General features: G+C 38.7%; 1 protein-coding gene across 1 annotated transcript in view; it reads left to right on the top strand.

Annotated features, from left to right (window-relative positions):
- Positions 1-14,580, top strand: part of LOC139733754 (uncharacterized) — a 106,277-nt gene that overhangs the window by 31,908 nt on the left and 59,789 nt on the right. Inside the window, exons 5-6 of the mRNA XM_071644561.1 lie at positions 13,821-13,922; positions 14,458-14,531. Coding sequence (XP_071500662.1) covers positions 13,821-13,922; positions 14,458-14,531 — 176 coding nt within the window. The remainder of the gene's footprint in view (positions 1-13,820; positions 13,923-14,457; positions 14,532-14,580) is intronic.

Below are 14,580 nucleotides of genomic sequence, written 5' to 3'. Positions count from 1 at the left end.
TCACTCTAATAGTCATTTCTTACATTGGAGGCAAGGGAAAAGAGGGATGAAAAACAGTTTCGTAAGCATGTAATTATATAGGGAGCATGCTATTCGTATAAATATACTCTCTAAAAAAAATCGAGTGAAAATATTCACTCCTTAAAGAGTGAATACAAAAAAGAGTGAATTTAGAGTGAAATTGGAGTGAATTTTGAGTGAAAATGTTAATTTTCACTCATTTTGGAGTGACCTCAGGGATCACTCGAAGATTTTGGAGTGATCCCTGAGGTCACTCTAAAACGAGTGAAAATGAACATTTTCACTCAAAATTCACTCCAATTTCACTCTAAATTCACTCTTTTTTTTTATTCACTCTTTAAGGAGTGAATATTTTCACTCGATTTTTTTAAAGAGAGTAGGGTAGGAAAAGATAGGGAAGAAAGTTGAGAAAGTGATATTATGTTCAATCATGAGAGCATATCTCTTTGTTCTTTCTTGAATCTCCGGTGGCTCTAAAAAGAGCCGTTGTTTCAGGGGCCCAGCCTAGGCCTTGCCTGCACCCCGCCTGATGGTATAGAGCAAGACGCGTCTATAGATCAAGATGGTATAGTCTGTGGCAAGTTGAATGTCCCTACTCAGAGCTCGTCGTTAAAAGGACCTCACAGGCTGTAGATTATGGTATATACGGAAGTCTTCGAGCTTCGAGGTTATTTTTACAGTAATCTTCTTCACTCCTGTGGAGCCCGTTGACTCGTATAGTGACTGCTTCAGGAATTACAACAGATAATCGCTTGCCGGCTCCCAGTGCTACGTCCTCCGCTATTTTTTTCTTGTATAGAAGACTGCATGATGACTCTCTGGCTCGCGTGGCGGGAGACATGGGCCCCGTGAGGCCCCATCCTTCTTCTCATATCGACTTGCAATTGAATTGCAATGTAAAGCAAATTATGAAGCATGCATTATCATGAAAGAGAAAAACTACAGAAAAGCTTAACACTGCTTTCTTCAGCTGGGAAACACAAACTGCGTTGTCTCAACAAAACTGTAAAAAACTGGTAGTGATTTAGTATGAATTGCAATATAAAGCAAACTGCTATAAGAAAAACTACGCGAAATGTAACAACACCAACTAAAGTAAGTAAACAGAGGAACTTTAATTCCCAAGTACTGGAAAAGGAAAAATTCAAGTACATTATTTGCAGTTCAATCCCCATTCATTATGATAAGGGGTTTACACATAATGTGATCAGCGCTCAAATGTCAAGGAAATAATTTCCTTTCTTAATTTTTTTTCCAGTTTCGGTCCCTTGTTTTATAGGGTTATTTGCGACCAATTTGTGTCCGGGACCTTCTGTGAAATCATCGATTGGGAAAATTATCGAACAAAACACCTGTAAACAAAACTTTCCCTTCAAGTTCACAGAAAAGCTTAACGCTGCTCTCTTCAGCTGGGAAACACAAACTGCGTTGTCTCAACAAAACTGTAAAAAACTGGTACTGATTTAGTACGAATTGCAATATAAAGCAAACTATGGACCATACACTATCATAAAGAGAAAAACTAAGCGAAATGTAGCAATAACAACTAAAGTAAGTAAACAGAGGAACTTTAAGTCCCCAGTACTGGAAAAGGAAAAATTCGAAAGCATGATTTGCAGTTCTATCCCCAATGAATTTTGATTAGGTGTTTACACAGAATGTGGTTATTACCGCTCAAATTTCAAGTAAAGAATTTCCTTTCTTAAATTTCCTTTTCCAGTTTCGGTCCCTTATAGGGTTATTTGAGACTAATTTGTGTCCGGGACCTTCTGTGAAATTGATTTGGAAAATTATCGAACAAAACACCTGTAAACAAAATTTTCCCTTCAAGTTCACAGAAAAGCTTAACGCTGCTTTCTTCAGCTGGGAAACACAAACTGCGTTGTCTCAACAAAACTGTAAAAAACTGGTAGTGATTTAGTACGAATTGCAATATAAAGCAAACTATGGACCATACACTATCATAAAGAGAAAAACTAAGCGAAATGTAACAAGAACAACCAAAGTAAGTAAACAGAGGAACTTTAAGTCCCCAGTACTGGAAAAGGAAAAATTCGAAAGCACGATTAATTTTGCAGTTCTATCCCCATTGAATTTTAATTTGGTGTTTACACAGAATGTGGTTATTACCGCCCAAATTTCAAGTAAAGAATTTCCTTTCTTAAATTTCTTTTCCAGTTTCGGTCCCTTATAGGGTTATTTGAGACTAATTTGTGTCCGGGACCTTCTGTGAAGTTGATTTGGAAAATTATCGAACAAAACACCTGTAAACAAAATTTTCCCTTCAAGTTCACAGAAAAGCTTAACACTGCTTTCTTCAGCTGGGAAACACAAACTGCGTTGTCTCAACAAAACTGTAAAAAACTGGTAGTGATTTAGTATGAATTGCAATATAAAGCAAACTGCTATAAGAAAAACTACGCGAAATGTAACAACACCAACTAAAGTAAGTAAACAGAGGAACTTTAAGTCCCAAGTACTGGAAAAGGAAAAATTCAAGTACATTATTTGCAGTTCAATCCCCATTCATTATGATAAGGGGTTTACACATAATGTGATCAGCGCTCAAATGTCAAGGAAATAATTTCCTTTCTTAATTTTTTTTCCAGTTTCGGTCCCTTGTTTTATAGGGTTATTTGCGACCAATTTGTGTCCGGGACCTTCTGTGAAATCATCGATTGGGAAAATTATCGAACAAAACACCTGTAAACAAAACTTTCCCTTCAAGTTCACAGAAAAGCTTAACGCTGCTCTCTTCAGCTGGGAAACACAAACTGCGTTGTCTCAACAAAACTGTAAAAAACTGGTACTGATTTAGTACGAATTGCAATATAAAGCAAACTATGGACCATACACTATCATAAAGAGAAAAACTAAGCGAAATGTAGCAATAACAACTAAAGTAAGTAAACAGAGGAACTTTAAGTCCCCAGTACTGGAAAAGGAAAAATTCGAAAGCATGATTTGCAGTTCTATCCCCAATGAATTTTGATTAGGTGTTTACACAGAATGTGGTTATTACCGCTCAAATTTCAAGTAAAGAATTTCCTTTCTTAAATTTCCTTTTCCAGTTTCGGTCCCTTATAGGGTTATTTGAGACTAATTTGCGTCCGGGACCTTCTGTGAAATTGATTTGGAAAATTATCGAACAAAACACCTGTAAACAAAATTTTCCCTTCAAGTTCACAGAAAAGCTTAACGCTGCTTTCTTCAGCTGGGAAACACAAACTGCGTTGTCTCAACAAAACTGTAAAAAACTGGTAGTGATTTAGTACGAATTGCAATATAAAGCAAACTATGGACCATACACTATCATAAAGAGAAAAACTAAGCGAAATGTAACAAGAACAACCAAAGTAAGTAAACAGAGGAACTTTAAGTCCCCAGTACTGGAAAAGGAAAAATTCGAAAGCACGATTAATTTTGCAGTTCTATCCCCATTGAATTTTAATTTGGTGTTTACACAGAATGTGGTTATTACCGCCCAAATTTCAAGTAAAGAATTTCCTTTCTTAAATTTCTTTTCCAGTTTCGGTCCCTTATAGGGTTATTTGAGACCAATTTGTGTCCGGGACCTTCTGTGAAATTGATTTGGAAAATTATCGGACAAAACACCTGTAAAAAAAAAGATTTCCCTTCAAGTTCACAGGAGAGCTTATCGCTGCTTTCTTCAGCTTGGAAACACAAACTGCGTTGTCTCAACAAAACTGTAAAAACCTGGTAGTGATTAGTCCGAATAACAATGTAAAGCAAACTGGGAACCATCCCTTATGAAAGAATGGAAGTATACGCGAAGACAACCTTGTAAGAACTAAAAAAAAAGAAGAAGAAAAAGCTCTAATGTATGAAAGTTACAGCTATGATAGATAAATCAATGAAGTTTGGCAAAATAGTCATATTGTAACATCATGAACTATTGTCTTTTTAATCTTTTACTAATTACTCTAAAAAATGACTAACATGCATAACTGACAGGCACTTTTCACATAATTTAGAAAGATAGGTAAAATGTATCTTTGAAATGTCAACAGCTTAGAATCTGTTGAACAAAATTACCTCTGAACCAAACACCTTAAGGCAGTATAGGCCCTACAGTCTGTATTGTCATTGAAACATATAAAATTATGGTGACTATCCAGAATGATAAATACATTATTTTTCAACATGCTTAAGTCAATTTATTCATAAAACCAACAGCAAACAAAAATAATGCTCACAAGTAAAAAAAAAAAAGAAAAGAATTTTGCTATTTTACGGCATTATAACTCGAATATAACTGCTTCGAGCGCATACCCGTGGGTTAATATTTCGATGCAGTCAGTTGCGCCGTTATGATTTTCGCGACGGGGACGTTCAGAGCTAGCTGGCTAGGGGAAATAACATGTTCTGAGCATGCGCAAAACGCACGTCAAGTCGATGGCCATGGTCGACGCGTGGCCTGGGGGCCGGGGGGGGGGGGGGGAGGGTGTCACAAAGCCGTTCTTAAAGTTAAGAAGGACTTAAGACCGACTAGTGATCAGTTCTTAAAGGGAATGTAAACCCAAAGAACACTGTGGATTGAGTGAAAGCAGGAACAGCACATCAGTGAAAAGACTGTGAAAGTTTGAGGAAAATAGGGCAATCGATGCAAAAGTTATGAATTTTTGAAGTTTTGGTGTTGGAACTGCTGGGTAAGAAGTCTACTAGAGGTTATGACGTATGAGTGGACTACAATATAAAGAAAATATAAAGGAAATTCAATAAAAATTCATTTTTCATGAAAATTATACATTCCATCAACTTAATACTGACATATGTTAGGGGTAGCGCTTTTATTCCCCCTGCTTTCTGAAAGCGGTTAGTCAAGTTCTCTTTCATTTTGCTAGAAAAGTGAATTTTTGTGGAATTCCTTTCATATTTTCTTTATACTGTAGTCCACTCATACGTCATAACATCTAGTAGTCTCCTAAGTGTCATGAGCTATAAAAACAATAAAAATGAAGAAACGAAAATCAAACTCAAAAACAAACCAACAAACCAAACTAAACACGTTTCAATACACATCCGCTCAGTAACGACGCATGGCTGTGAAATTCACGTGTATTACCACTGGAGGGGAGGGGGTACAGTGGTGCCGATCGCTAGGTACCCTTTTAAGCTGCGCTATGAAAACGGAACGCACGCACTAAAATTGCGCTATTTTAAAACGGAGATTCGTAATCAACGAGACGGTCACGACATTCAAAACTGCACTATTTATGGCATATTTGAGGTACGAATTAGGCGAATTTGTGTTACATTTTTAGAATAAACAAGCTACAGATCCTTAGGGTGACGATAGGTGGTACCCCCAATGCTACACTGCAGTGGTGGGGAGGACAAAAATCTCTTCGATCTATTTATAGCTTGGTAATAATGGGGTGTCGGTTATAAACGTTACAATCAAAGAGATTTTCGCCAGTGACTTTGGTTACAATGCATGCAGTCTTGGACACCGACGTACTACTAGTATACGAGTACCAGTATGTAGTAGACCTGCTGTTGTTCATGTACAATCCTACCGACATAGCCTAACACGCTATACAAAGTAACTGTTGCGTACCGTATAGTACCGCGCTGCGAGCTAGCTACCCGCCAGTTGTTTTCATGCAGCATGTTAGCAGCATGCAGCATGCATGCTCGCTCATCTCATCGTGGGGGGGGGGGGGGGGGGGGGGGGGGGGGGGAAGCAAGTGTGACGTGTGTGTATTATACGTACAGCTCTATGGTGTTTATCAAAGATACTAGTAGTAGAGATAATAAGCGTCTTTGGTGTGTACATACACCGTATGTAGGCGTGATAGGTAGCGCGCACACCTACGTCTACCCCTACCAAAACAGAGTCTCCTATCAGGCAAAATGCCCAGTGTGCTGCAGATGAACGCAGTATGTGTATGGGTCTGTGTGTTCCGGCCACTTTTGTGGTTGCGGCTCATCATCCGTGCTCATATCCAGCTAGCTTTAGAGGTCAACGCACAGCTAGTCTAATACAGATCGTAACATAGGATCTTCGATGTCACGCACGTCAATGATCCACGTGTTCTCAGTTCATTACATCTTTATGTTAGAGAATTATCTAACGTTAGATAGAGTCTATAGACCATAATATTATAATCATAGCTAGACAGTAGGTTTGCATCAAGTCCAGACTGCTGTGTACTTAGTTTCTATTTACTTCTTGATCTCGAACCGATGGAATCCCCCAAATGTGTTGCTCATTTTTCCACTAATATCACACTATTCAGAACTTTATCGAATTTCTAATGTACTACGTACGTTCACTATTTGTGTCATATCGATAAAAAGAGCCTGCTGAGCTGGTGTTTCATTCTATCCTTTTTCATTTCCTTCCTGTCGGTTTCTTCTTTGAGCCTGGATGAAAAAAAAAAAAGCCATATCTTGCCATGGGAAGACAACACATACAGGGCTGCCAACATTGGAAACTAGTTGAGAGTGGGACTCCCATAGGCCAATGCTATAATTTAGAACAGGAGTCAAAATGAGTGAGATGCAAATGAAATAAAGTTATAGAGTGAGAAAGGACCAAAATGAGTGAGAGTTGGCAGCCCTGCATGCACATACCATCGTGAAATATTATAACATGAAATTAAGAAAAAATAGGTGAACGATGAAAATTCGTTTGTAAAATCATAAATCAAAGGTGATTTCTTATGAAGCAACCAAGATGTACAACAGCTTTGATAATGAAGCAAGTGAAATCTGAAAACTGTCATGGAAACAATTGATATTGATAAGGAATTCTGACAAAAACTTACTCTATTCCATAATGTTCGAATTTGCCTCTTTTTTTTCCTTTTTTTTTTTTGAACGGGTAAGATTATAAAATCATAAACGCCACCGATAAAATGTCAGTCACAATTACAGTCTAAACATGCAGGGGCTGTAGGTACCGTAGTACCGTAGGCCTATACAACTCCGTAACAGCTGATTACGTAAATGCATCTTATCCATGGGTAACCAGAGACTCCAACTCTCCCGTTTTCGACTGGAGATCTCCCGCCGAAAGCCCATTTCTGCACAATCTCCTGTTCTTCCGCTGAGATTCAATTTCTCCCGCTTGAAATGATTTCTTATTTAGTGTCATCGTATTTTGAAAAATAAGCCTTAGATAGCATGAGATAACATCTAGAACACTAGAGCTGGACCCCGGCCGCAAGGGACTTCACGCACATCAAGTTGGAGTCTCCCGTTTGCTAGGGGTTTCAGGCGGGAGAATCTCCTGATCAGAAGGTGCTTGGGGTTGGAGTCTCTGGGTAACTGCAAGAAGGCGCATGGAATTTAGACTTGAGTCAAGAACTGTACATATTATTTTTTTTTTTAATCCGAAACCAGATTTCTTAGACTGAAAAAAAAAGAAACACAAAATATATTTTAAATGTATGAAGCAGTTTTATTTGTGATTTTATGAAGAATAAGAATTAAATATGAAATATAGAATATAAAATATAAAATACCAGAAGGGCTTTAATAAAGGCAAATTTCGCCCCCAGAATCTGCAGCACACCGTGGTGCATTCCTGACGTTCTTGCCTCATTTTGGTATACTGCAGTACTCTTTGGTATGTATGGGATATTATAGGGTAAGGGACCGTTCTTCATGCGTGCAGTACACATACACACTACTGTTGTATGGGTAGCTATCTCACATTCCTTATCTCGTGCGAGGAAAACTTACAAAGTATAGAATTTCTTCTCAAAACTCGGTCAAACATGAGCTTGGAATATACTCATTACATTAAAGTGTCAATACCATTTCAGTAGTGGAGTTTGATTTCGCCATTTGTTTGTTTTAGCTCTTGAATGTACGACTTCGTCCAATTTGTTTGTGCCTTGGTACCATTAAAAGTCACGTGCTGCGCCGTACACCCTTGGGCCTTCACAGTAGTACACACCGTAGAGCTGAATAACATATCGGTAATACAGCTTTACACACACACACCGTACCATCGCGATCGAACTTTTAGTTATAGCGAAAACACGTGCGGAGCAGACAACCTCATGCGGATTACAGTACAGGGTGAATGAGTAGTTAAACGTATCACGATTGAATGTCAAATCTTTTTCTATGTCTCTGCAAATTTAGGTTATCTAAGCATAAATAGATTATGATGCATCATAAAATAGATTAGCCGTAGCAAGAACTTGCTTACACGAGAGTTAGTTGACAACGTTGCAAAATAAAAACCCCGTCATTGAATGGAATGTCCCAGAGCCCATTTCCGCTATCAGAGGATGATGTGGACGCTTCGATAAATTGCGTGTGGCAAAGATGTGTGAACAAATGGGTTGGAATAAAATTTTGGTTTCACTGTACTGCTGCATAAGCACTGAATGCCAATACTAGTATACACTTCATGAAACAACAATCACAGCTTTAGTCTCCTGCATTTGTCGAAAGGGAATAAAAAGCTTTTTCACGATTAATCCTTCGATGATGCAATCTCAGAAAGTACTTCTTATTTTATTTCCCGAAACTGAACATATTTCGTGTACTCTAATGTTATCACTTCGATTTATTTCTGTCATATAAACATACTCCATGGTATTCATGATACAGCGTTACGTGTTAAGATGCGTACATTTTGTAAAACTGGCTGTGGTGAAGAAGAATGCACTCTACCGCGATTTACCGTATCCAAATTTCGGTACGCGCATCGGATACTAGTATTCTGCTACAAAAAGTCCCCGAGTTCCAATGTGTATAGACGCTCTGGACATAGCGTCCGGAACAATAGAAATTAAAACTAAATACTAGTATTGGCAGATCACCTAACACACACACACACACACACACACACACGAAAAAAAAAAAATCACCAACCCCCGAGGAATGAAAGAAACATCAACATGAAGAACAAGAATGACATAAAAATGAAACTCAAGCTGAAGAAATTCAGCACCGACAGGCAAAAGAAGGGCAAGTCAGCGCCGTGGAAACGTGTTTGTTCGTTACGTTTTTGTGATTTAACGCGGAAATTTGTATGCGTTCGGAATGATAGAGATTAAAACAAAAAAGGTCACCTCACACACACACACAAAAAAAAATCACAAACCCTCAAGGAATGAAAGAAACATCAACATGTAGAATTAGCATGCCATAAAAATGAAACTCAAGCTAAAGAAATTCAGCACCGCTGACATGTAAAAATTAGCAAGTCAACGCCAAAAATACGTGTTTATTCACTACGTGTTTTGTCTTTTTGTGTGTGATTTTACGCGGTTGTATGCGTTTGGAACGATAAGAATTCAAACAAAATACATGTAGGTCACCTCACACGAACAACAAAAAGAATCACCAACCTCCATGGAATGAAAGAAACATCAACATGAAGAACAAGCATGCCATAAAAATGAAACTCAAGCTGAAGAAATTCAGCACCGACAGGTAAAAATGAGCAAGTCAACGCCGAAAATACGTGTTTATTCATTATGTTGTTTTTTTTTTTGTGATTTAACGTGGTTGTACGCGTTCGGAACGAGTAGGAATTAAAACAAAAGATGTCACCTCACACGAAAGAAAAAAAGATCACCAACCCCAAAGGAATGAAAGAAACATCAACATGAAGAACAAGCATACCATAAAAATGAAACTCAAGCTGAAGAAATTCAGCAAACAGCACCGACAGGCAAAATGACTCTGAGCAAGGCAGCGCCGTGAAAACGTGTTTATTCATTACGTTTTTGTGATTTAACGCGGTTGTATGCGTTCGGAACGACAGGCGGAATTAAAACAAAATGGGTCACCTCACACGAAAAAAAGAAAAAAAGAAAATCGCCAACCCAAAAGGAATGAAAGAAACATCATCATGAAGAACAAGCATACCATAAAAATGAAACTCAAGCTGAAGAAATTCAGCACCGACAGGCAAAAGAAGGGCAAGTCAGCGCCGTAAAAACGTGTTTGTTCGTTACGTTTTTGTGATTTAACGCGGTTGTATGAGTTCGGAACGATAAGAATTAAAACAAAATAGGTCACCTCACAAGAAAAAAAAACAACAAAAAAACACGAATCCCCAAGGAATGAAACAGACATCAACATGAAGAACAAGCATGCCATAAAAATGAAACTCAAGCTGAAGAAATTCAGCATCGACAGGCAAGAATTACTCTGAGCATGGCAGCGCCGTGAAAACGTGTTTATTCATTATGTTTTTTGGGTTTTTTTTAAATTTAACGCGGTTGTATGCGTTCGGAACGATAAGAATTAAAACAAAATAGGTCAACTCACACGAAAAAAAAAATCACCAACCCCCAAGGAATGAAAGAAACATCAACATGAAGAACAAGCATACCATAAAAATGAAACTCAAGCTGAAGAAATTCAGCACCGACAGGCAAAATGACTCTGAGCAAGGCAGCGCCGTGAAAACGTGTTTATTCATTACGTTTTTGTGATTTAACGCGGTTGTATGCGTTCGGAACGACAGGCGGAATTCAAACAAAATGGGTCGCCTCACGCGAAAAAAAAAAAAGAAAATCACCAACCCCCAAGGAATGAAAGAAACATCAACATGAAGAACAAGCATACCATAAAAATGAAACTCAAGCTGAAGAAATTCAGCACCGACAGGCAAAATGACTCTGAGCAAGTCAGCGCCGTGAAAACGTGTTTGTTCGTTACGTTTTTTGTGATTTAACGCGGTTGTATGCGTTCGGAACGATAAGAATTAAAAAACAAAACACGAATCCCCAAGGAATGAAATAGACATCAACATGAAGAACAAGCATGCCATAAAAATGAAACTAAAGCTGAAGAAATTCAGCATCGACAGGCAAAAATGACTCTGAGCAAGGCAGCGCCGTGAAAACGTGTTTATTCATTACGTTTTTTTTTTTCTTAATTTAACGCGGTTGTATGCGTTCGGAACGATAAGAATTAAAACAAAATAGGTCACCTCACACGAAAAAACAAAAACAAAACACCAACCCCCAAGGAATGAAAGAGACATCAACATGAAGAACACGCATGCCATAAAAAAGAAAATCAAGCTAACGAAATTCAGCACCGACAGGCAAAAATGAGCAAGCCAGTGCCGAAAATACGTATTTATTCATTATGTTTTTGTGATTTAACGCGATTGTATGCGTTCGGAACGATAGGAATTACTGTACGAGCTGAAATTTTCGCGTACAGATATTTTTGCAAATTGCTATTTGGGGGACGTTTTCGCGTGTTATTAATTTCGCGGTTGCGAGGGTCTATGTAAACTAAACTTAGTTATTCGCGCGTTGTTATTTTCGCGTGTTGTTATTTTCGCGGTTCAAAGGCGATTCGCGAAATTCGCGGAATTCGCGAAAATAAATCCACCGCGAAAATTTCAGCTCGTACACTAAAACAAGATACTTAGTAGGTCACCTCACAGAAAAAAAAAACAACACCAACCACCAAGGAATGAAAGAAACATCAACATGAAGAGCAAGCATGCATTAAAATGAAACTCAAGCTAAAGCAATATTCAGTACCGACAGGTAAAAATGAGCAAGTCAACGCCGAAAATACGTGTTTATTCATTTTTGAATACATCACCCCTTCTCAGTGACACATAAAAACTATAAAAGCACACGTGTTTTCTTCTTTTTCTTCAATTCACAGTCAGTTATAAAGCTCTTTCACTTTGAGTCAATATCATGGCGCGGCCCGATATGGATCGCATTGCGGTGGTAGCGCGGGCGCGAACACAAGTACAGATAATGAAATGTTGCCCGCGAGATGGCGCTATTCCACAATAGTGAAAGGGAAGGGAATATTTTGCTGTACAATGTGTACGCGTTGCGATCGCGTATGGCGAAACGCAACGCGGAAGTACACGTACCGACGCGTTTTGGGGGTAACGCGTAGGTAAGTTTAACGTGATCAGCACTGTACACGCCATAAGATACTGCAGTGCAGTAGCCAGATAGATATAAGTTGCTGTTGTTTATCAAGCGTCTAGTGGTCTCAGGTTATGTGCGCAATACGCTTGAGGACCGCGCGCTGTCCATTTGTTTTGTACAGGATTAGTGCGCACTTTCCTATAAACGTCTTTGGTACACGCGCAGCTGGCTGTGTAATACAGTATCATGACGTCATATCCACATAATACGGGATATATTAAGTGGTTGATTGACCAATGAGATTACAGAATTCACGATCACTAAAAGATAAAAGGAGATATCGGTATTTTTCTCAATAAACCATAACTGTAAACAATTTTAGTCCAGAAACATTTTTATTAGAAAATGTTTTATTTAACAATACTTAACATCAATTATACAGATTCAAATTTTTACAGTGGTTGTTTTTATCCCTAACTCAGATTTTAGAAGTATTTTGAAGCACTAATGCTGGGTTCTTGTTTCATCTGCAAATGGTAAATTATGTCTTTAAACTGCAGTAACTTGCAATGAGAAACGAGTAGAAGGGGTCCTCCCATACGACAGAGTCCAACCACCATACAGCTAATGGCCTGTTGAGACCAGCCCAAACTTCTTAACTCACAGCTTTGAAGTACGGAATGTTTATACTATCAGTGTGTGCTGGTGAAATTATTCACAACCAATCAAACTAGCAAGTCTCTTATTGAAGAAACTTGTGCATCATTGATGCCTGACACCGTGAGCCTGTGGGCGTATTTAGCAATTCCTATCTAGTGGTTGATGTGACTAACTGAATTAACTAACTGAATTATTCAATAGGAGTGGGCGTGCAGGCTAGGCTCACGCATGATCATCAAAAAAAAAAAAAGGAGAAAAAAAAAAGGTCCTTGTGCCGACGTGCTTGGCTTTAGTAGATTCTTTGCTTATTCATCTTTGTCGGTGCCACCAATGTGAGAGGCCTTTAAAGAAGACTTCGCACATGCAAACCCTTGAATGAGATCAGAAATAATTAAAAGTCATCCTTTAACCCATTGAGGACGGACTGATTTTGCTACAACATGCATTTCCCATAGACACCTGCCCGAGTATACTCGGAACTCGTCCTCAACGGGTTAAAGCACTCTTACTATTTGTGAATGTGAATGCACATGTATGATGTGTACATGAATTTGCGGCGTAAACAAAAGAGCACACACATACAGTGTATGTATTATTAGATAAATAAAGTGTGGTTTGTGAGAAAGAAGCAGTGAGAGGAAGGGCAAAGAGATTTTCCCCAGTGACTGCTAGAGTGCGGGGTCTTCATACGCCCTGTACTATTGTTTTGAGAGCGAGCGCAAGGGGAGCGTTGGATGCACCGAACTAAGGTTGGATGACATTGAGGCGGTAGGCTCACCCCTCGTGCTAACACGCTAGCAAACGAGCAATCGAGGATCAGCCAAAATCAAGTGCGTACTCGCGTAAAAGTTCAAAAGGTCGCGTAATACGCGCTGTAGAAATGAATACTTAGTACGCAAAGTCCGCCATTACTAAGTGGTACAATGTCGGCCCCCATGAAATCATTGACTCCATTGTAGAGTCTGCCCTCTAGTGGTGGGGAGGAGAAAAATCTCTTTGGAGGAAGGGTGGGAGGAGGAAGACAGGAAAGAACGGGGTATAAGATAGTGATGGCTGAAGACAAAGCAGAGATGAGTAGGCTTAATACAGGACCATCAACATAGATCATGAATAACATCATACTGAACAATAGTTAAAAGCAATACACATAGAAAAACCTTGTCATATCTCTTGCTGTTTCATAACCCTGTCTATGCCATAGGGTTTTCTGTACCAATCCACACTCATTGCACACAAAGGGTTAGTAATGAGATACATCTTTCTCCTGTATTTCCTCACCTCAAACAGCCAAAAAGAAGGTTCCCCCAGGTAGACCTGGTCCACCCCGGTTAGGAGCCAACAACAGAAAAGACGAAGACACCATGCTGTCCCACCTCCGGCCAGATGGAGGTACGTACTGTATGTGTGAATTTTGTCTTTTCGATGTGCATTTTTTTGTGTGTGTGTGTGCTAAATATAATGTTGTCAGTGCATTCTAGTTCTTTTAGATTTGCTTATTGATAATTTTTCTCTTGACCTACAGGTATGTGAAATCTTTATGCATAAAATGATGCTTACTTGTTTCCATTGTGTATTAATTATCAAGAAAAACAGTGCTGTACAGTGTACATTTATTCGCTCAGTCATTTTTTTTTTCTTTGTCTATACCTGATTCCAGGTGTAGTGTACTTTCGACTGTTGAATATTACTCGCAACTTTGTTCAATTGACTTTGAGTTATATTTTTTGTGTGAAAAAGGAATGCAAAAATTGAATGAAATACATTATGTGACATTCAATGTAAACAAACAATCCCAAGCATTTCTAGTTGGGAATATTGCCAAGCTTTAAATGTAACATGGCATTCTGTGAGGGCAATGAGGCAAACACATATTAGTCATAAAATTTGTTTCAGAGATGCATTTCTATCCCTTTTATCATTACAGCAGTGAATGGAGATGCGGATCATTCCATTTCATTAATGGAGACGAGGATCTCCGAACTGACAGAAGAAATTGAAGTAAGTGGACAGAGGAATAAACTTTACTTAATCTCGATGAGACCACTGT

The sequence above is a fragment of the Diadema antillarum genome, unplaced genomic scaffold (genome assembly GCF_040938485.1).
Source record: "Diadema antillarum isolate AM-2024a unplaced genomic scaffold, OU_Dant_1.0 scf00000025, whole genome shotgun sequence".
NCBI lineage: Eukaryota > Metazoa > Echinodermata > Echinoidea > Diadematoida > Diadematidae > Diadema > Diadema antillarum.
The sequence above is the reverse complement of the archived record's forward strand: the minus strand, read 5'-3'. Positions and strand labels throughout refer to the sequence as shown.